We start from the raw sequence: 23,510 nt of genomic DNA, 5'->3' as shown, positions 1-23,510 counted from the left end.
GAAATGTCATTTTCCTCTGAAATTTACATCATGGTGTATACTGGGAGAGAACGTGTTTTTTTCTAAAAGAAAGGAACCCCACCCCTTTTCCAGGACACCTGTACTTATTGTAAATTTTCTTTGGAATTTGGAAAGTGTTCAAAAATTTTATAAACTGTTTTTGCAATAAATACGGCATGAGCCAAGGAGCCTGTTCAAAATGAACGTGCAAGGAACCACTTGAATGACTAGTATGAAGAATCACAAAGTGTATTCTCTCTTCAAATGTGATAGTCTGAATAGGCCCCAGCAATGGAGTCAAGACATCTGGAAAGTTGGCTGTAAACTTCTGAACACTTACTTCTGTTCTTAGTGTGTGTTTATATTTTACATCTTAAACCTTAGTCTGTAGTGCAGGTGTTAGCAGAACTGTAACCTATTACTGGAAGCATGTCCAAATTCAGCTGTGGTGTCAAGTATTGACAGTCCTCTTTTGAGACCAAGTTTTCCCAGAGGTGGTACTGAGAGCAGCAACAGCAAACTCCATGGATCTCTTGAGCAATTATGGTCAAAATAGTCCTTTGTGAAAATTGTTTTTTGATGAGAATTGAGGGTTATTTTTTTAAAAAATGCATTGGGAGAGGCTTGTGTCCCTGACAGCACACAGATGTCTGTATCTGTTTTTCAGTCTCTAGCAGTGTCCTCCATAAAAAGAGGATATGCTCAGATTGATTGGTAACTGGTATCCAAAGTCATAAGGTCTCCTTTCTTTCCAGAACATGGATATATTGCACATAGGTAAACGGTAGACTAGGCCCCCCCCCATGCAGCTAAAGTTAGTCATGAGCAAGTCCCACTGAAAGCAATGGAACTGGGACTTACTCATAATGTACTTCAGCTACATTGGGGGCTTAATGCTTTTTAGGGTAGTTGGTTTACATTGACTTTTCCTCCAGATAAAGTGTGTGTGTGTTTTTTTTATCAACAAAACTTGAGAATTTAACTGTGCAATTTGGTTCCATTTATTTCAATGGGAATACGGTATACCCCCCCCCCCCCCAGGATTTATATCTGCTATCAAAAGAGCCACTACTACAGTCTTCTTTTATCTGCTTTTTGTGTTCTCACACTGTGCGCACCTCGTTGACTTCTATTTAATTTCCTTAACAGAACAGGAATCACTAACTAGCCTGACAGATGGTGATAAACTTAAGTCAAATGTATGCACAATCTAAAGAATAATTAAAAATAAATGTCAAATTTTCAAGAAAATAAAATGATGCCTTCTGCACACAGACTCTTATCAGTCTTGAATATAGGCATAAAGGTAACTTTTAAGGTTAACAGAAAATATCATTTTTCTAAAGTCACCCATACCAGCAAATATGTACTGGAATTTTAACTTCCTAATTTCCATGCATGGTGATGTAATGAAACAATTTTCCCTTTGACTTTATTTGGCAACAGATTTATATTTTTAAATAGCATTCTAAACACAAGAAAGATGTATTAATTATATAAGTATATTACAATGCAATTCTATATAAAAAAAGTTTAATAATTGTAAGAAGAAAACATTTAAATTTTTATTTATGATCTGGGAGAGTATAGCACCTACTTAAGATTACCTACATAATTTTTTAAATAGTAGGTTCAACTGTGCCACTTTTCATAAGTGCAGGTGACTTTTCACAAGCAACTACTTTGTAGTGCTTTTTCCAATGTAGTCAAAGAAAGATGAATAGTGTGGTATTTTCCCACAAGTTGTAATTCAGTAAAGTTATTAGAAATTTAATTTGGGAAAAGCTTAAAAAACTGCAGTGACTAAGTCTTGCCTCTAGAGACAAAATGCTATTCTGTAGCATCCTTTAAAAAGAGGACATCACTGGAGAAGGTGCATACACCTTGGGAGGTAACATGGCACAAAGTGATAGTTTCTACTCAGGAAAATGGTGTTGGGCTGTACTTTATTAAAGGTACATATCTGGATTGATAATGGGTAGAGCCAGTAGTGCCTGCATAAACATCTTACTTTTAGCCAACGCTCTTATTCCTTCTCCTTCAAGAGCACCAACACTGCCCATTTTATATCCACAACACTGTATGATGTGGGAGAGCTGTAGGTTTCTACCGTATGGGTGAAGTAAAGGGAGGATAAGTTTGGAAGAGATGGCTAGTTTAATACTTCCTCATGAAGAATTGAGTTGAAATGCAGCCATTTTTTTCCACTTTGAAATGATATTGTCAGGGAAATTTTAGTGGTAGAAGTAAAGTATTGCTTTTCATCTTTTTCTTTAGTTGCTTAATATTTAAGCTTTGCTCCATGCTACCTTTTATGTCTGTATATTATATGTCAGTATGCCTCCTTCATTTGGTAGACTTGAATGAGGAAAATGATTCACCTGTTAAGGTTTGCTTGAAATTAAGTGTTCAAGAATGTTGTGTAACATCCATTCAAATAAAGCCTTGATTTTTTTCTTTGCACTTTTAAAAATGTTACACTAAACAATCTTTTGCCTCCTTGTCAGCTGGTTGCTTCATTACCCATTAGTAGATTCAACTGCCTTTTGCAGCTTCCACTATTTGCACGCTAGTGGCAGTGTACCCCTGCCATCTCAGTGATGGTACCCCATTTGTGGAATGCTCTCTCCTAGAACCCTCTTTCTCCTATGGAAAACTGACAAAGTCCCACATGAAACTGACAGCCCTTCAATCCTGGAGATTCCAGATACTGCAATTTTTATTGTACTGGTTGTTTTGAACTCTATTAGTCACCTTGAAAAGCTTGTTGGGGAAAAAAAATTTAACTCAGTGGTTCCTAAACTTTAACACAGGGGCCCACTTTTTAAAATTATACTCTCATGACCTCACACACGGGGGGGGGGGGGGAGAGAAAGAGAGAGAAACAGTTTCCCCTTACCAGCTGCTCAAGCCTTTTTTAATGCTTTTATTGGGGGGAGGGCTTCTGGAGCATTTGTTGGGTTCCATATTCATCAGATAGGACCATTTTGGTGGCCTTGCATTCCCTTTCACACAGCCTTTGCTAGAAACCCAGGCTTGTTTGTTTACTCAAAAGTAAACACATGGCTCAGTTTTGCTTTCCTTAGGGCTCAATACATTCTCCTTGTCAGCTTGGGGAGCTTCCTTCTTGAGTTGTTTGAGGCCACAGTTCATCAAATTAGGACCACGTTGCATTCCTCTCAGCATGTCCTTCAAAGTGGACTGAGGTACGGGTGCTTACAAGTAAACACCTGCTGCTCAGTTTTATTTTCTATGGCACTCAATACATTTTCCTTGTCGACTATCAGTGTTTCAGTTTCATGACCCACCAATGATGAGGTTGAGACCCACACTATGGGAAACACTGTTTTAACAGGGTACCTTATTTGCATGGTATACAGTACAACTTTGATTAGTATCATCAAGCATAACAGCTGCTCACAGGCAGACTAAACAGTTTCAAATTGCAATTTACAATAGGATGGTAGGATTGTTCTTTCCAGGCCACTTACTACTTATTGTAAGATATACTGAGAACTGAGCAACTGGTGCCAAGACCTGAAAATAAGCTTGATCACAAGGGCCTTACTGAAATGCAAACAAGAGCTACCCTCACCCCCCCCCCAAGTATTTTGATACAGTGGAACTATGATTTTTTTACTGAAAGTACAAAATAGAGCACAAGGGCTCTACATAATGGAGTCTAACATACTCTTCAAGTTTGTATAAAATACATAGGATTGTTTTTAATAAGGTTGCTTTGGATAAAGAGAGGCAACTGACCAAGTACAGCTGACCAAAGCATTAATGTTTTTATTACACTAAAGATAAAAATGTCCTCTCTAAACAGAGGTCTTTGCTCCTGCACACACTGTCATACACACAAATGGATTGTTACCAAGATTTGCAAACTTCACAAAACATGAAATGGCTGTACTTTGGTTACAGATATGGGAACACTGGGATTCTTCCATTTAGCAAGCCAAGCAACCCAACATCCTCACTGGGGAGGATAAGTGCCCAAATAAAGTGCATATGGTAAGATCACTGCAAAAATCAGATTTTCTTCTGTTGTTCATACCTATTAAAGAAGACCCCACATTAAGAAGAAATGCATAGAAATATTTTTGAATCTTCATATTTGAACAAAGTTGTTATGCATTAAATTTTTATTCAGCCCCTGTTTGCATTCATGGGAAACACATCACCAAGCTTCAAAATCAAACTTTTACCAAAACTAGCCTGGGCTTATGTTATCGGTTGTTACTTGGATTTTGGACAAAGTTGATAGAGTAGGAGCCAGAAGATGAATCCTGCTTCACCTGGAAGTTATCTGTTGACAGGCCAAAAGGGCGAAGAACCAAGTTGCCAAGGTCTTTCAATTTTCCTACAATACAATAATAAGAAAGTATGCTTCCCAGTATGTACAAGAAACACAAGAGCACAGCAATGGGGGGAATTAATTCCTGACCATATAGATATGGTCCAGAATAAACTTCTACAGTAAGTTGTTCTAAGTACTATGTTTCAAAGGTACCCAGACAAGCATGATAATACCCTGAACTGCACTAAAAAGCAGCGGGTGGTTGATGATTTAGCAATAAGTTCTACAGAAAAGAAATCTCATTAGTCATTTGTAACAAATTGTTTTAACAAGACGTTCAAATGTTCTAAAGAGCTTTAGAAAAGTTCTAAAGAGCCCAACACACACAGGAAAAGATTAATTCTTCAAATAGTTTTGGCACCTGACTGCAATTTGTTTGCAAAAGTTGATTTGTTTTAAGAGACCAATGCTTTATTTATAGCTAATGGATCAACCCTCAAACTTCTATGTACCTATAGTAAGACTTTTTTTACAAGTACTTGACAGAATGAGTGATCTAAATTTTTGTTTTTTAGCCAGAAGCTATAAAGCAAAGAACTGAAACCAAATTCTGATAAACTTTGCCTATGAAGTATCAGAACGAGGCCAAGCATTGGGTAAAGGATAAGAGGGCAATGTCTGTGCTGGATAAGCATACCCTGCTCCACATAAAGGAAATTCTGTTTGCATAAACCAAAATCAACACTGGGTGGGATCTAGCAGCTTAATAATTATTTTGAAGAAACAGCTGTAGCCACAGGTACAGAAATTTGTGGGCCCAGTTGTTCAAAAGAACAAAACACAAGATTTGACTCTGAAACAACTTAAGGCACCTTTAAGTGCCAGCCTCACCAGTGCTTGACGAAGAACCCCAACTCCTTTTACAATCCAGTTACAGCCACTGCATGCTAAGAATGTGTGTGCACTGGACTACAAGTTGGTCCTCAGCCTTCGTGGGGGTTCCATTCCTGGAACCCTTACTGATGCCAAAACTGCCAATAATGAAATTAGCAGTCTTGAGTTTTTCTGAGGCACAGAGGTCGCATGAGACCTCCCTGCACCTCAGAAGGTCTCCCACACATACTCCATCTGCTGGCTTAGAACTCAAGGTGGGTTCCAAATCCATGGATAAAGAGTACCCACCTGTATACTGTTCAGAATTATTGGCAAAAGTCAGGAAAAAAGGGCTCAATACTAGATCTACATATCCTTCTGAATAGCAGGTACTGAAGCAAAGGCAAACTTTTCTGAACACCATTTCAGCTTACCTTTAACCTTACAACATAAGTACCAGCTCTTTAGGTCCCTAACAAACCCATTTTTTAGTCTTGTAAAATCCAGGTGACTACAGAATGTGAAACACTACACAAATACTGATGTTATACTACAGCATCTTATTAAGAAAGAGATTAAGACAGCCTGGTGGTGTCTTGTGTATTGGAATCACGGAAGATCTGGCAAGGGGATAGGATGTGGTGTCAGCAGTGACCCCTTTAAGGGTTAAGACCTGGGCTTTCAAGCAAAGGGTGTGCCGCACAGCTGCAGCCACTAGAGGCAATGAGGTCCCTAGTGATATAAGGAGCACCTGAGGCAGGAAGGGTTTGTGGGTTGCAGTGGAAAGGGAAAGGAGACTTACTTGCTGACTGAACAGACTGACTTTGTGGCTAACTGACCTACTGGACTGCTTACTCACAGACTGAACCATAACTCTACTAATGAACCAATGGACCAGCTAATGATGTTCTGGACTTTTGGACTAATTATCTGGCTCACTGACTAACAGACTACCCAAACAGACTGCTGAGGTGCTGCTGCTGTACCTGGAAGGACAGCTGTCTTAAGAACTGGAACCCTGCAGACTTACAGGTAAGCCAGACAAGACCAGACTTACTGGTCTCCTTCCTGCTAGTGCTGGGGCACAAGTAGTTCTTCTGCTAGATCTATCGGTAGTCAAACTGGGGGAACTAATTAGCTTTAAAGTGTTCATAGGATCTCTAGGCAAAGCTCAGACCAGGGAGCTTGGCAGAACATCAGGAGTTTGTTAAATCTACATGAGAACCAAAGTCCTGAATTCATTGGGGGGGGGGGGTTTCCACCCATTCTCTCCAGTAGCACAAGAAGGGAGGGAAATTCTCTACTCTATGAACTACTGAGCTGTGTACTTTGGAGAAAGGCACTAGCATCAACAAAAGCTCCTGATTTATTTGTTGCCTTCATCATTTTGTGCCCCACTTCCCTTCCAAGCTTCAACTTGTAGAATCTACATTTCACTACATCAGTAACTCAAAGAAGTCCAAGTTAAGTCTAGTAATAGCATCGTACAAGAAGACATGCCCTGGCCTGCAAAGAAAATCTGCATAGAAAGTTCTGTTTTATATTGAAATTTAGAAACAATCACAAGCTGGGTACCAAAGCTACTCACCTAACATCTCTTGCTTAAGTTTCTCGTTGCGTTCTTCTATTTGTCTTGGCAGTCGCTAGCAGAGCAAACAAAAGATCAATTTAATGAAGGTGGTTTTGGGCAGCATTGTCAGTTAAATAGCCATATGCAGTACATGTCCTTTAATATACCAGTTAAGAAAATTCAGAGAGCACAACCTCAGCTGGTGCTCAGCTTAGCACGCGCAGCACCAAGAGCACTGCAATACACTTGGATGTTACCTGAAATGTCTGTGAGCACTCTCCACCTCCCTTGTCTGCTTTTCTCCCAGCCTTTCAGCCCTCTCATGTCTCTGTCCCTTCCTGCTCTCTCCCCACCTTCCCCAGTGGGAGTAGCTTCCCCCTTGTCCAAAGGGGGAGAGGAGACCACATTGGTAGGCAGAGGGTAGGACATACTACCAAGGCCAGAGGTAATTTTCTCAAGACCCTTTTTAATCTCCTTGTGTAACAAAGGGGTACTCTCTGCTGAGAGACAATGGAAGTAGGTCACATAACCCTAAATGTTAAGACTTTAACTTGGGGTGCTTGCCTCTTCATTGAGTTTTGATCCTCAGGCTAAGTATATCCACCCCAGGATGCTTCTAACTGCTTGAGGGAACCAAAGTGCCTGGTTGCCCAGCAAGATCAACTGCACCAGGGGTTTGTGTCCTGGGCAGTGAGCGTGCCCAGAAAGGAGCCCCCCACCCCCTCCAGTCAGGCATCAACTACTGCCTAGCAATTATCTCTTCCTGGTGCTGCTTGCCTCTCTGACCGTCTGGCTCTCCAAAGGCCGTCCCACGTTACCTTGCTTTCTTGTCTGCTTTTCTCCCAGCCTTTCAGCCCTCTCATGTCTCTGTTCCTTCCCTGCTCTCTCCCCACCTTCTCCAGTGGGAGTAGCTTCCTCTAATGGTCATCTCCCCCATACTCCCTCCTTTTGTTCTTGCCACTCCTGTGTCTAGCTATCGATGCTTTTACTGCCTCCTCTTTTCCATTTCTGTCCTCCTTGCTGCTTCACCTCCTTGTCTGGCTCTCTCTCTCCTTTCTGCTCTAGTGTGATGTTTTTCAAGCCACCTCAGTGCTTGTCAGCTGATCCTTCTCCACTGACTGCCTGTAGGGAGGCTGCCACTCACAGCTGGCCAGGCATGTCACATTTCAGTGGCTGGGGGGGTTATGTGGCACTTGGCAGACTGCCACTGAAACTCAGGCATGCCACCCACCAAGTGATTTAGCTGCCTTGCTCCACCGAAATCAGTTGAACAGCATTTCAGGAGCTTTCCACTCTAAGTAAGCATCATGTTCAGCATTACATATCTTCAGCTGAAGAGCAGCAGAGAGAGTTAAAGGCTTCACAGAATTCTGTGGGAATTGATCACGTCCATACTTTCCTCTTGGATTATGCCTTAAACTATTTTAAATGTATTACCAGCATTTTTCTAATTTTATTACTTTAGAAGAGGTTTTCCTCCAATACTCCATTATCAGGATAAGAAGTTTCAGATACTTGTAAAGAAACCGGCAGTGAAACGTACTACAAAAGAGTGAGAAGGATTATTGAGATTTTTCTTCAAACGATACAGAGAACCCTTATTTTGGGATGCCTCTGTTCTTCCAGACTTTTTTTAATCAGGGAGGGTGAAGCCAACAGTTTTACTAGGATCCTTTGCTCAAATGAGAGCAGAAACTAGGGGGAGCAATGCTACAAAAGAGCACAGACCCGTCCAAACCAAGCACAAGCCCTGCAGGAATCCATCAACCACATGAAATGCTATGAAAGCAGCAGCAATGGAAAAATCTTTCAGACTAGCTACAACAAAGTTGTTTCACCATTTTTTCCACTAGTTAATACAGCTGCATGGAAAAATTAAAGCATACACACTTTAGTTTAAAAAATTTTTATATGCTTAAAAAGATTTAAAATTTTATATGCACTGTTGTCCTACTTTGAAGGGTACTATCTTTGAAAACTCAAAGGACATTCCAGAAATTGATGCTGGTTTTCCCTCTCTCCCCCAAGTCCTCCCATGCTAGAAGCCTGAACTGCAAGTAGTTCAGCTCTCTACCCCAGTGGTGCTCAGTCATGACCCACCATAGGACCAAAACACAGGCCATTTCCCCTTAAAGGGAGTGGCCCAGGAATGGGTGTCCCGGTCACGCTGCAGCAATTGCAGTGTCACTGGCAACCAGAGGCGTGCCACTGTACCTGAGGGGGGGGGGTCTGCAAGCCTCGGAAAGCCCCCTCTGTGGGTCTCCCACAAGTTTCATTTTGATCTGCAGGTCGGAGCGACTTCTGCTTTACTGGGAGAGGCTTGGGGTAAAGCGGAAGTCTGCAGATCGGAGTGAAACAAAACTTGTAGGAGACCTGCAGATGGGGCTGTGGGCCTCCCGCACCCTTTCCAAAGCTTGCAGACCCCCTCAGGTACAGTGACAAGCCTCTGGGTGCCCACAGTGCTGCAATCACTGCAGCACTGCTGAGGTACATCCCCCCCAGTCTCCATCCCCACAAATACTTAGAAGCTATTCTTAGACTCTCAGTGAGTTGGAGAACCACTGCTCTAGCCTATATCTTTAAAATGGACAGAAGCACCAACTTTTATTAGAAGAAAACTGCACCAAGAACACCAATGTCCAGGCTTTATGGTCAGAAAGCTTTAAGTCTCTTGCCCAACACTTTCACAGGGGGCATCATGTCATAGTACATTTTTATATTGGTCTAAGAAGGCAACTGGAAAAGGACTTACCATACAAGCTTCTCTTGCTAGATGTATTGAAGGATCTTTTTCCAGCACATTTTTGTAATCTTCCAAGGCTTCATCTAGCTTTTCTGTTTTTTCATACAATTCTGCTCTTCTCAGTAGTGCTTTGATATAGTTTGGATTTAATTCAAGAGCTAGACAAGAGATATAAATAGTGGAAACACTAAGGTAGAATGTTTCTCTAGACCAGAGCATGTCTAACAGATTCCTGTTTAAGTTGGCCCTTCCTTAAAAGCCTCCAAGATATCAGAAAGTAACCATACCCAAATGTACTACAACTTTACAGCAAATCTAATTCTAACACATCATGTAAACACATTTATCTGCCCAACAAGTTAGTGCTATTCTTTGATTGCAAAGGATTCTGTGTACTTCAAGTAAATATTATTTGAAATCAACATTATTTACAATGTTAGCTAATGAGCATACACATTTCTTTGGAAAAAAAAATGAAGCATCAACTGAACCACTTTTGAAATTACTAATCTAAATTGAAATGTTGCATAGCTGCTGTCTTGATCCAAGGTCAATTTGCCCTGTGATGGAATAGCCAATGCATTTCGATTAGAATAAAACCCAATCCCAATGCTGGCAAGAAAATAAATCCCCAATGGATGCTTATTAAAGTACTCCCTAGAATGGCAACAGTTGAGAATTTCTGAGCAATTTAATCCGCATCTCAACTGGCTTCACAGTCAGGAAGGTATCAATTCCTACACTATCTCCAACTTGGACTGAAAATCACTTGTTCTCATTTATACTACTCCTCTCCGCTTCCTAACAGTCAAATTCCTTCCCACAACCTATACCTTGCCAGTCCTTCCTGCATATTTTGGTTAAACTTAGCCAGTGTGTTTCTGCATGTTACATATTCCAAGTCTTGCTCTCATCTGACTTCTCAGTAACAGGTTCACCATACAGCTACTTGGCATGCTACTGGCGTCAGTCAACAAACAGCCCTAATCGCAAACAAACATTCAAGGCATGCATATTGGGGAAAATGCAGCACTCTAGTGCCACTGGTCATTCTGTACCCTACAAAATACAGATGCCCCACTGGTCAGAAAGGCCTTGCAAGTTTATCCCTATCCTCCCAAATACATGGTAACCCAAAGTAAAGAAAATACTTTTGGTAACCACCTAACTAAGAAAAAACAAACTGAGCATAAGAACAAAACAGTACCTTTGCTGCAGTCACTTATGGCAACTTCCTTCTTATCCTAAACAAGAGGCAACATTAACATCAAATATTAGTTCTCTATCACTTATAAATATTCAGAAATATTTAATAAAAACTTCAATTATGTTTACAGCATAACAGAATGAGTACATCTAGTGCTGGATTAAGGAAACTGGCCATGCTTGTACAGCTACTCCATAGTGAATTAAGAGAGATGAACATCTTTCTGCCATAAGAGGCAGTATGTTGCAGGTATTCTAACCCAAAGCCACAGGGAAAAAGCTGGTTAAACTAGGAAGTATGATTAGCACTTGAAGACAAGTGCTACAAAGAACCCTACCTACCTATACAGAAATCAGCATTGTGTAAGTATGTATGCCGAACTGCTCCAATGAAGGAAATCCTGAACTAACCAAGAGCTTCAATGTGTTGGGAAAAGAAAGCACATCTAGTTTGGCAACAGATTACAGTAATACTGTTACCCTCTTGAAACTGTTAGCGCTGACATACTAAAAGTTTCAAGACAGTAAAAGTATTGTTGTTGTCTGCCTACTTTGAGCCCCAAACTGCTTACATGCCTACTTTGAGCCCCAAACAGAAGGCCTAGTTATCTTTTTTCAATTTACCATCTCTCCCATGTTATCCAAATCTAATGAAATGAATGCTATGAGTTGAAAAGTACAGCTCTACTAAAGCTGAGAAAAAATGTGACAGCCATCACATCAATTCTTACCACTGCACAATCATGGAAAATGAAGTTTACCTGTTTCATTCTTGCTGCAGCTCTGTTTGAGTACAAAATTGATCTCTCTGTGTTGTAACAAGCTGGACAAACCTGAAGGGCTTTTGCATACAAGCCCTCAGCTTCTTTGTAATCTGAAGTTTGAAAGAAAATTACAATGGAAGATAATCAAGCCATGCACAAAAATTAGTACTTTGAAAACATCCTTAGTATAATCCATTCTGCGCCAGAACTTAAATTCTGCTCAGAAAGCAACACAGCTGAATTACAGAACAAGCAAAAGAAGGAACAAGAACAATCAGTACCCAAAGTATTACTGTCAGCTATAATCCCAATGTTTCCTTCAGCATTTTAAAAGCCTTGCATTTGCTTTTGGAATTACAAAGCAAGGTATTGGGTTTAACTTGACTTGAGTTGGAATTTGTTTTTAAAGGTTACATGCCAACACATCTCATTCCCTAGAGAAATTATTTTATGTAGCTAAACACTACGTGCCAAGTTAAGAAAGCATGCATTATATTGATGCCTTATTCAAAGGAGTAAATGTTCTGAAGTGAGAATCTTCACCCTGGTCATATATTCATATTATATTTGCTATTAAGCTCTGTATGATCTCTGGGCTTGAACAGCCTCACTCTGACTTAAAATCCAGCACAAGCTTGTCAGGAAAGTTTCCAGGACACCAAGGTAAGTTATCAAGCACACAAAGAGCCTATTGTCTGTATACTCAAAAGTTTGCTTTAAGCTGGAGACAAAGTTTGCTACAAGTCCTGTGGCTTCCAGTTGTCCTAGAAACTGGAACAGATTGCCTAGAAAACCTGTCAACTTCTTACTGATAAGATTAATTTGGACTGCTGGGACAGATGCTTCTCAACTTTTGAGCCATTTTAATTTTTAGATGATTTGGTCAACACAAGTGTGTCCTGTTACGTGAAAATCCCCTTTTCCCTTCCAAGTTGTGTTTTATATCTGGTTATGTATTTTGGACTAAAATGCAGGCCTAAAACTTCTCTTACAGGCCACAAAAGGAGTCAAATCATAAGCTCACTCATTTCTCATGTTGTTGGCCACCTTCAGTCTGGGAAGACTCATTTTCTCTAGAGACACTGGAAATGTCTTTATTGTTTAAGTCAATCACTGAATACGCAAACACCTTAAAGGAGGAGGACTTTGGCAGCAAAGTCTATCACCTATTGTTAACTAAATCACAGCCATTAAGCTACCTCCAGACTCAAAAATCCAGTAGCAACAGGAAGCAAGCTACTCCCCCTCCCCCAGAGTCAGGCTTTGCTGATAGCTGATTTCTGGACCCTTCCACCTTTTCTTTACATACTCCACATGTACCATCCTGTGTACTGAGCATGCGCATCTAGACCAGCACTAAGACACATCCGGGTCATTCTAGGTCAGACACAACCCCTTAAGAGAAGGCTCCGAGCACATGCTCGCTCTCTGGCTGCCCTCCCACGGGAGTGGTTCTTCCTAGGACTCTTCCCCCAACTGCTCCCCGGATAGGTAAATGTATCTTGCGTTTAAAACTCTTTCCCTTCTTCCCTATCTATTCTTCCCTTCTTCCCCCATCTTTAGTTAGCAAACTGGGTTTAGCAGATTAAGGAACCCCTAAAATACTTCCCTACAACCTATCCGTTTCTGATTCCTTTTCGGATGCACCCAAATACATAGCACATGCAGCCACCATAAGCTAGGTACACTAGACACAAGTACTAGAAATCTATACTTATAAATTCTCCATGTGTATTATGTTTACCTTTGTGTGTTTTTGCAATAAAAATATAATCCTTTGATTGAAAGTTACCTTTCTCCCAGTCTCCTCTTTAAGCTAGACAAGGGATCTCTTTGCTTTACGCTGTCTTGTTATCCAGCCTGCGATCCTAAGAGTTTCCAAAAGACTAATGTACTAATTCCCCTAAACAAAGCAGCCTTTTTGGTAACAGTCCTTTTTTTGCTCAAGAGTATGTTCATGCCGACCAAAGAAAATTAAATATGTAAGCTAAAAGTTGACTCATGTACTCCATACCAAGATATAAAATATAAAAGTGTGTAAAATTTATAGCTTTCCTCCACAATTAATTGCTTTGATTGAGACAAACACTTGAACCAGTGAATGGCTCTGTCTGACTCTAAATATGGGAGACTGAAACTTTCCAACAAAAATAAGAGTGAAACATTTGCAGGCGAGGGAGGCTCTGAACCGGCTTGGCATAGCACTTCTTAATGGAGGAGTCATAAGTTCAGCGTGAATGAACTACATATCCACTTCACCTTGTCTTAGTATTACCCAATATTCAAAAAAGCTTCTTAGCTCCTCTAAGGACTTCAGGGTCAAATATAAGCATCCAAATCAGGCAGGTAAGGTTTATTGTTTCTACAAATACTGTACTATTTGAGGCCTGGCCATTGTAATGCCCCTGCACTTCTGGAATATTGATGAGGAGTTGCATATGACAGCTGGATCCACTCTAAGCCAGTGAAGGAGAGTCAGATAGTGAGAGTGAAAGAAAGTACATCAGAATAAAGACATTTCAAGTATTTACAGTCTTGGAATTTACTTGCAGATATTATTAACACGGGGATTATTGGTTAATATGGAAACATCTGTGTCATTCTTCAGTAAATATTTCAGTTATCTGGTAATAATAGTCTCTGCCTCTTCAGTGTGTCCTTTCCCCTTCCTGCCAATATTCTCCAGGATTTAAAGAGGACTTGCAGGCTGCATAGAAACATAAGGAAGAAATTCGTTCCTCCCAACAGCTGCCAGCTTCTCAGCAGAAAGCATCTACTCAAGAGTATTCCAGAGGAGTAGCTATCAGTCAGTTACAGCAAACACAAAAGAGAAACTTGAGACATAATAAAAATTATGCCCCAAGACTCTTTTTTGCAAGGACTTAGAGTGAAGTTCAATTAGAACTCCCAAGTAAGTGTAAGTAAGGCTGCAGCTCTAGATTCTTAATTCACAGAACCCATTAGAACAACTCTGTAAATATAATGGAACGGTTTAAAATTAGACCATTTGTGGGGCATATATTCCAAAGATATCTGTTCCGCATCAAGAGCATCTAAACTCACCTAAAGACTGCACTGGGCTATATAATGCCACTATAAAGACAAATCTATGGCAAGGGATGGAAAGGACAAATCCTATGGCACTGTTTGCTTCCACTGACCACAATTTGAATATTACAAATTATAGAATAATAAATAGTTAGCCCACCTCCTTTCTTAAATTGTTCATTTCCTTCTTCTTTTAATTTTGTGCTCTCAGTTCTTCTGTTCTGCAGGACACACAAAATACCATGGCATTATATCATATTTATCTGAAATGAGCAAGTACAACAGCTAAAGTTTGGCGCTACCACAAACAGAAAGTGGAATTAACTGCCACTTGTAGTATGGGCATAGCTACCAAAAATCCGTTCTTTTTATCTGGCAATGTGGCACCCATATATAGCCACATTGCTTCCTTGCTTTGTAGACATGTTTTTAATGTTCTGAATTTCTGGACCAGAGCAATATTCCAGAATGAAGGTAGGACTTCTCTTCCATGAAAACCCATTGAGGATTCTGTGGGTTTGACTATTTCCCAGTACTGCCTGTGGATAACAATAATCATACCAAATTCTGTTTTCCTAGCTAATTTGGAAGATGCTACATACTGTGGGCAAGGAAGAGACAACTATTTATGACATGCCAAATTCTTTATAGGGCTTATGTATCTTGCTTGCCTTCACAACAATCATACCAGGGAGGTCACTTTCAATTTTATGCAAGAGGTGCTGAAGCTATTTATTCTCCAAAATACCCAAATGCCTTTCAAGTAACATGTAACCTTAATTCCATTCTTTAAATAAGCCACTCTATGAGAACAGCTCCCTCTTTGGAGTCCTTTCAGTGGGATCTCAAGACTTTTTTTAATTTTGGGAAGCTTTTAAAAGTTGACATCAGGGGTTGGTGCTTTTTATGAAACATATTTTTAACTATGATCTAATTATGCCTTGTTTTTATGGTTTTAATTGTTTTTATATTAATGTTTTAGCATTGTTTTTGTTGTATTGAAATTTTACTTTGTAAGCCGCCTTGAGGGCCCTTAAGCAGGGTGGAAAGACAGTACAAATTCAATCAATCAATCAATCTTCTTACAAGCTTGTGTCTTTGTGAGTACAAAGGAACTAAGTTCACCTAAGTCCGGCCTAGACCACTCACAGACCAATCGTGAGCTGCCCGGTACACGGGACTGCTGTGGCATCCTAAACACAACTGGGTAGCCACCGCCAGCTCCTCAGGGGAAGGGGACATTCGTCCCCTTCTCCTGGGTAAGGAAAGTAGCCCCATAATGGGGCTACTTAATTCTGTGGCAGCTCTGGAGTTGCTGCAGAATCAGTGTTCCATATCAAGCCATGCAGCCCAACATGGAGCTCAGGATCCTCCAGGTCTTGCCCTCCCCCTGCCCCACTCCCTCCCCCAGCATGCCTCCTCCCACACCCCCACCTACCTCTCTGTCACCTGGCAGTTGAGGCAATTGCTGAGCAACAGAGCACTGGCCTTCCACCAGTGATAGCCCAGTGCAAAATCATGCTGGGTTGGCTCTGTTCCTAGCTCAGTAAGCTGGAGTGCAAAGCTAAGAATTGGGCAGTCAGTCTGCTATAAGAATGAACCAGAATCTTGAGGCTTGAGTCTCTGGAGTTTGGAAAGCTTAGAGCTTGCAAGAGCTGGGGAGTTAGCCTGTAGGATTTCAGCTTCCCTTTGGCTGAAGGATGTCTAGAAAGAGAAGTGACAGCTACAACAGGGCAGTTTGCCCAGAGGACTTGTACACCCATCTGTTTGGTGTGTTTGGCCAGTCAGACGAACAGGAGCAAGAATTTGTACTCAGTGTTTGGCTTAATTGCATGGGAAAAGGTCTTAACACTGCTCTCTCATGAAGTGTTAAGACCTTTAGAGATGGTAGGATTCACAAGAACTAAATGGGAAACATGCAGTTTTGACTCACTGGGAAGCAGTGAGCCAGGAGTGTGGGATTGGTCACAGAGACTTGCACTGTGACACTAGGTACATCTAAAGTCATAGGTGAGGAGAGACTTGTCATTATAGCTCCAAGCCTACAACTACACTTACTCTTCATCTACTAGAAAGAATCTGAAGCAAACTGGGCTTTAAGGCACATGAGAAAACATCTTAAAGTCACAATTTTACTTTCATGAATAGATTCAGCAATACTGACAAATATGATTTGTTCTTTTGACAAGATGAGAAACAATTCAAGTTTGTAGAAAGATAGAACTACAGAAGCACACGCCTACAATTCATCTTATCATCATCACCACATGCTTTTCTGTCCTCAAGACCTGCATTCTCATTCCAGTCTACAACATCGTAACAGCTCAGCTAGTGTCCTGAGGGAAGGGGAAAACAGAAAGATAGGCAGCCAGGAGTATCCAGTATCTCTTTTGTTCCTTTTGCCACTCCCCTCAGTCCCTGCTTAACCGCTCCCCTTTCCCACAGTCCTCTTCTCATTGGCCCTGCTTCCCTTAGTCTTCTCAGCCCCCCAGGTTTCAGTCTCTTCCATACCCCTCTTATCCACACATCCATGACAGCCAGGCTCCTTGCCTTTCTGGTCCCGTTTCCAACTCTGCTTCCTAGATTTCAGGCCCTATGACATCATTAAGAACTCAGCCAATAGCAATAGCAGTATTCAAAGCACATGTATCCAGAAATTTTCCATAGGAAAAGTCTGATGAATTTCTTTACAAAAGTTTTTATATTAAAAACACTTTACCAAATTTTTCAGAGCAGTCTTGACTACAATGGAAGTGCTTGCCCATCAACCACTGCAAGTTATGGTTTTAACTTTCAGCAGCTATTTTACTTATATCCTGTTCTGAACTGAAATCTAATAGGTTGCATGCAAGATACTGAAATTAGCTCTGAAAGTCTGTAAATCCAAAACATAATGGACTGGGGGGGGGAGCAGAATGCCAATAATTGCCTGGAAAACAAACATCTTAGAAAGGCAGAGAAGGACAAGTGGAACAGAACAATCAACAAACAAAAGATGGTAGTAAGGGAATGTGGAGGACAAAATCTTATAAAGCCAAATTAGAGTATTAATATGTAGATATTTTTATCTGTGAATCATGTCAGCAAATTTGAAAAACTCATTGCTGGAAGTTAACCACACACTTTAGTGTCATCAGTAACCTAAAGAAGTGTCATCAGTAACCCATGCTAACTGGGTAAAGAAGCATCTTTTAAAGTCATGTCTGGCTTATGTTAATCTGAGAAAGAGTAACTGTCCCTATCCATTCTAACACAAGGTAGCTTCCAATGGCAATTGCTGGTGTTTTTCTTGTTTTGACTGTAAGCCCCTTCAGGACAGTGAACCGCTTTCCTCTTCCCTTTACTAAGTAAATTGCTTTCAGGATTTCTGGGAGGCTCAAAACTGGAACATAAACGATCATCATAAAACAAAGGAAAATTTTAAGCATAACCATACATGCTATTCGACATAAGCATGTATGCTGTTAGACATTCAGGCTAGTCCTATGCACACTTGTTTGGCAGCAAACTCCACTAAGTTAAGACTAACAGCACAATGCTAAGGTCGCCTTAGACCAGTGCAGGCCCCCTGCACTGGCTCCCAAGTGTCACAAATATGCCACAAGGTACAACGTGCTGGTGCCATATCCAGTCCCCACAGGGGTGGAGCAGGTATTATTGTGCCAGGCGGCGCAGGAGGTGGGATAGGTTGATAAGAGGGCATTCCTAGGATGGGGAGAGTGCAACGGGTGGAGGATCTGGTCCAGGAGGGGGCAGGATCAAAGGTAGCAAACACTGTATCCTAACCTCCACTCCCTAGCCTCAGAGCCATACAGAGCCTGCTCAGATCTGCACCAGCTAAATAGTTGGCACAGATCAGAGTAGCCCCATAGGGCAGGCTGAGGTGTTACATGGGGTAAGGGGAAAAAATTTCCTTGCCCCAAGATGACTTCCAGCAACTTCCTATCCTGCATTAGATACATCTAAGGCCATATTGGGTGGCTATACGGGCACAGGGTTAGGATTGCCCTGTAAATGGGACTTGATTCCTTGCATGTTTATTAGCTGCAATCTGGTTATATAGTTACAATACCATACATGATTAATTGGACTAAATACCACTGAGTCTTTAAATAACCAAAACCCAGCTGCAAGAAATACTAACAGGCCTAAATACCAGAATTTTTATGCTAGAATTCTAAGTACGTTGTTATTATTATTATTATTAACAGTATTTATATACCGATTTTCAACAGAAAGTTCACAAATCGATTTACAGAGAAAAATCAAATAACTAATGGCTCCCTGTCCCAAAAGGGCTCACGTTCTAAAAGATGCAAAAGAACACCAGCAGACAGCCACTAGAAAGACACTGCTGGGGTGAGGTATATTCACTTTAGTACTTACATAGTGGTATCCACACACATAGTGCTTTACAAGTAATGAGGACAGACCCCTGCGTCCAAAAACTCACAATCCAAGTCTTAACAGAAGAGAGACAACAGAGATGGAGAGGAAGATGGAGACACAGATAAACAGGAAAAGAATATGCAATTTTCAATAAGAAATCCTTAGGCTTAATCACAGTAAGGTTGCACAGGGACTCGGGGGTTGTGCCAAAGGATCTATGGAAAAGGTGTGTTTTAAGAAGGAATTTGAAGGAAAAGAGGAGACACAACTTGGAAATTTGCTTCTTTCAAATCAACAGGACTCGCAAATAAACACAGGCACAATTGGACTATGAGTCAGCACATTTACAGAAACGTATAGTTTTGTTAAAGCATACCTGTTTTTCTTCCTCCGGCATATCTTTCTCCAGTTCTAGTAAGTATTTTTCATCTGGCTCTGTTTGATTCTCTGAAGGAATCTCTGCCCCCTCCCCAGTGATAGCCTCATTGCTATCATTCTGTTCTACCACACCAGGTTCAAGAGAGTCATTACAGTCATGGAAGAGGTCATCATCTTCTTTGGCATCTGACTCAGGTAACTGACTGACTCCTCCTTTGGCAATTTGGGGAGTATCCACACTACTGCTGTGAGTCTGTGAAAGTCCATTTTGCTCTTCAGAGAGTTTCAAATCTTCAACAAGTTTTTCAGGAGGAACAGCATCTTCTGACTCCATGCTGAGCTTGACAAGGTAAGTAATCTGTTTGAGGAAAGAAAAATTACATACCACAACCAGTACCATTAAATCGTTTAAACAGAGTGGGCAAAATATCTCAGACACCTAAAATCAATCCTTGCACCTAGTTATGATAAATAAGTTTTAGCCTCTTCAGTGAAATACTTAAATAATATTTTACTATTTTGATAGCAGTACTCTGTGAAACAGGTTTAACTTCTCAACTGTATCTATCCTATTGTAAAAAAATGTTTTCCATTACGACAAAAATAAAAAAAGATTACCAAGTCCTGTTTAATTGCTACTGACCTCATGTATAGCAATGCACGTTTCAGGAAAGCAAAAGTATGCCACAAAGCCTAGTTCCAGTACATACCCACCCAGCTCTCCACAGTAACCATGTTTGTCAGCAGATACAGAGAAAGTCTGCACCCACAGAAATATCCTCATGACCTGGAACACTGGCCACCCTAGTAAGCCCCAGCTGCTGGCACTGACACACTGACCATATATTCCTATCCAGGGTGCAAGTAATGGCTAAACAGGATTAAAATTAGATGTCTAACACAAACTAATTGCATGAAACCGTCCTCGAAACATGTTTGCACTTTACCCTAACCAAAGTTAAGTTTACAATGCAAAATTTGTATACAGGCCATCATTCCCTAATGACATTTGCCAAATTGCTTTCTTGATTTTCAAGGTCTTCCTGTGCCTTTAGTAGCAGCATAATAGGAAACTGACTACAACTTCGGTGGCCACAAAACACATTAAGACAGTGGTTTGCAAACTTTTAGCACCAGGACCCACTTTTTAGAAATGAGAATCTGTCAGGACCAGAAATGACATCATCAAGCAGGAAAATCTGTAACAATCCTAGGCTGCAAACCTATCCACACTTACCCAGAAGTAAGTCCCATTGACTGTCACTGTTAAAAGAATATAAATAGTAGCTTGTTCAAAGTACAGGTGTGTAACATTTCTCCAAATGCAGTCACATACCATGGGAGCATCAAGTCTAATAAATTAAAAATAAAATATTGAAAAGAATGGGGACACACCTGACATTGGCTTGCGACCCACCTAGTGAGTCCCGACCCACAGTTTGAGAAACACTGCATTAAGATATGCCTTTGACTACATCAGACCAATTTAGTCTTAGGACAATGGTTCAACGAAAGGCAAGAGTCTTAGAGCCCAATCTGATCCAACTGCCCAGTGGTGATGCAGCCACAATGCAGCCCTGAGGTAAGGGATCAAATGTTCCCTTACCTTGAGGAGGCCTCAGTGATTCCCTCCCCTCACGGATCCAGTGCATGCCCCACTGGCATGGGTGCAACAGTGCTGTAAAGCAAGATAGGATTGGAGCCTTATTCAGCCCTCTGTTCTGAGGTTCCTTTACCTGCAGTTCAATCTGAGAACACCAGTCACCCAGGGCTCTTCCTCCAATATCTTCCTTTTGTTCTTAGGACATGGGCTTATCTGGAAATTAAGTCAAAGCAAAAGGCAGCAAATCAGACCAACTCACTGTTGACAAACAGACACCCCCCACTCGTCATATCATAAGAAGAGCCCTGCTGGATCAGGCCCTGCCCTGCTGGATCAGGCCCAGGGCCCATCTAGTCCACCTTCCTGCATCTCACAGTGGCCCACCAGATGCCCCAGGGAGCATACAGTGCAACAAGAGCCCTGCATCCTTGGGCTGTCCCCCGCAGCTGGCATTCTGAGGCGGCCCACTTCCAAAACCAGAGGCTGCACAAACCCAGCAAGGTTCCAACGTCAGGAGCCTAAAGGCTTCGCTCTGCACCCCTCGCCGACAGTGAGCCCAGTCCTATGCATGATTACTCAGAAGTAAGCCCCATTACAGTCAATGGGACTTACTCTCCAGTAAGTGTGGATAGGACTGCAGCCAGTGGCAGCAAAATGCACACTCGCCCTCCAGGGCAAACCGGTTCTTTCCCCGTAGTACCCGGTATGCCTTCCATAGCCAGCGGGGATCCCCGCTTCCATCCCCTTCCCCGCTTCCATGCCAGCGGGGATCACCCAGCACTCCACCCCCAAGACCTGCGGACCGTCACCCGCCCGTACCAGGACTCGGGCTGACTCCTGCACACCTGAGCTCCTTCCTGATGCTGCGTCGCTCCCTTACGGCGTTCGCACGCGTCACCTCCTGTTTCCTCCTTCGGACCAATCGGCGACCAGGCTCTCGGGGCCCTGCTGAGCGGGGAGGAGCCACGGCAAGGCTCCCGGCCACGAGCGCGGATGACGCCACACGCCGACTTAAGAACATAAGAACATAAGAACATAAGAACAGCCCCACTGGATCAGGCCATAGGCCCATCTAGTCCAGCTTCCTGTATCTCACAGCGGCCCACCAAATGCCCCAGGGAGCACACCAGATAACAAGAGACCTCATCCTGGTGCTCTCCCCTACATCTGGCATTCTGACTTAACCCATTCCTAAAATCAGGAGGTTGCGCATACTCATCATGGCTTGTACCCCATAACGGATTTTTCCTCCAGAAACTCGTCCAATCCCCTTTTAAAGGCGTCTAGGCTAGACGCCAGCACCACATCCTGTGGCAAGGAGTTCCACAGACCGACCACGCGCTGAGTAAAGAAATATTTCCTTTTGTCTGTCCTAACCCGCCCAACACTCAATTTTAGTGGATGTCCCCTGGTTCTGGTATTATGTGAGAGTGTAAAGAGCATCTCCCTATCCACTCTGTCCATCCCCTGCATAATTTTGTATGTCTCAGTCATGTCCCCCCTCAAGCGTCTCTTTTCTAGGCTGAAGAGGCCCAAACGCCGTAGCCTTTCCTCATAAGGAAGGTGCCCCAGCCCCGTAATCATCTTAGTCGCTCTCTTTTGCACCTTTTCCATTTCCACTATGTCTTTTTTGAGATGCAGCGACCAGAACTGGACACAATACTCCAGGTGTGGCCTTACCATAGATTTGTACAACGGCATTATAATACTAACCGTTTTGTTCTCAATACCCTTCCTAATGATCCCAAGCATAGAATTGGCCTTCTTCACTGCTGCCGCACATTGGGTGGACACTTTCATCGACCTGTCCACCACCACCCCAAGATCTCTCTCCTGATCTGTCACAGACAGCTCAGAACCCATCAGCCTATATCTAAAGTTTTGATTTTTTGCCCCAATGTGCATGACTTTACACTTACCGACATTGAAGCGCATCTGCCATTTTGCTGCCCATTCTGCCAGTCTGGAGAGATCCTTCTGGAACTCCTCACAATCACTTCTGGTCTTTACCACTCGGAAAAGTTTGGTGTCATCTGCAAACTTAGCCACTTCACTGCTCAACCCTGTCTCCAGGTCATTTATGAAGAGGTTGAAAAGCACCGGTCCCAGGACAGATCCTTGGGGCACACCGCTTTTCACCTCTCTCCATTGTGAAAATTGCCCATTGACACCCACTCTCTGCTTCCTGGCCTCCAACCAGTTCTCAATCCACGAGAGGACTTGAAGAGAGCCGCAGGACGCTGAGCAGCTGGAGCCGGGGATGCGACCGCGCGGTCCTAGTGCTCGCTGGGTTGGATCCGGAAGGACACGCAGTGTCAAGTGTGGGAGGAAAGTGAGTGCTCCAGTGGCTCTTTGGCTTGTGGATCTGCCTCCCAGGAAGGAGTGTGCGGGACAAGGGTGGCCACCCTTTCAACTTCAGGGCTCCTGGACCTTTGACGGGGGGGGGGGAATTTCAGCAGGTGCATGTCATCTGCGAGAGGGCAAGGCGCCCTTTCTGCACCACTTTGCAGGGTCCAGGAGCCCTCAGGCTGAAAGGGGGGCCACCCGCCCCACACACGCCTTCCTGGGAAGCAGCTCCACAAGCCAGAGCTTGGCCCATAGGCGCTAAGGGACACAGCTGCGGGGGTGCAGCT

At 42.4% G+C, this 23,510-nt stretch overlaps 1 protein-coding gene across 2 annotated transcripts; it reads right to left on the bottom strand.

Annotated features, from left to right (window-relative positions):
• Nucleotides 1–1,581: 1,581 nt before the first annotated feature.
• Nucleotides 1,582–22,907, bottom strand: TTC1 (tetratricopeptide repeat domain 1). Of its 2 annotated transcripts, none has more exons than XM_066613622.1 (10): nt 22,797–22,907; nt 21,697–21,887; nt 21,011–21,090; nt 19,273–19,632; nt 14,668–14,728; nt 11,457–11,569; nt 10,697–10,733; nt 9,499–9,647; nt 6,765–6,819; nt 1,582–4,366 (listed from the first exon to the last, which is right to left on the bottom strand). In XM_066613622.1, exons 4-10 carry the CDS (start codon nt 19,606–19,608, stop codon nt 4,233–4,235), a joined length of 885 nt encoding a protein of 294 aa, XP_066469719.1. In that variant the 5' UTR covers nt 19,609–19,632; nt 21,011–21,090; nt 21,697–21,887; nt 22,797–22,907; the 3' UTR covers nt 1,582–4,232. The 2 variants fall into 2 exon arrangements, with proteins under 2 accessions (XP_066469719.1, XP_066469720.1); XM_066613623.1 differs by having other exon boundaries at nt 21,723–21,887.
• Nucleotides 22,908–23,510: the final 603 nt, after the last annotated feature.

Source organism: Tiliqua scincoides, chromosome 2 (genome assembly GCF_035046505.1).
Source record: "Tiliqua scincoides isolate rTilSci1 chromosome 2, rTilSci1.hap2, whole genome shotgun sequence".
In the NCBI taxonomy this organism is placed as follows: Eukaryota; Metazoa; Chordata; class Lepidosauria; order Squamata; family Scincidae; genus Tiliqua; species Tiliqua scincoides.
Note: the sequence above shows the minus strand (reverse complement) of the source record. Positions and strands in the feature narration are given on the sequence as shown.

Coding starts and splice junctions, on each gene's coding strand:
- TTC1 (XM_066613622.1), bottom strand. CDS start 19,608: ATGGAGTCAGAAGATGCTGTTCCTCCTGAAAAACTTGTTGAAGATTTG. Junction 6,820..9,498: donor TAGCAAGAGAAGCTTGTATG/GTAAGTCCTTTT, acceptor TTGCTCTGCTAG/CGACTGCCAAGACAAATAGA. Junction 4,367..6,764: donor ACTTAAGCAAGAGATGTTAG/GTGAGTAGCTTT, acceptor ATTGTATTGTAG/GAAAATTGAAAGACCTTGGC.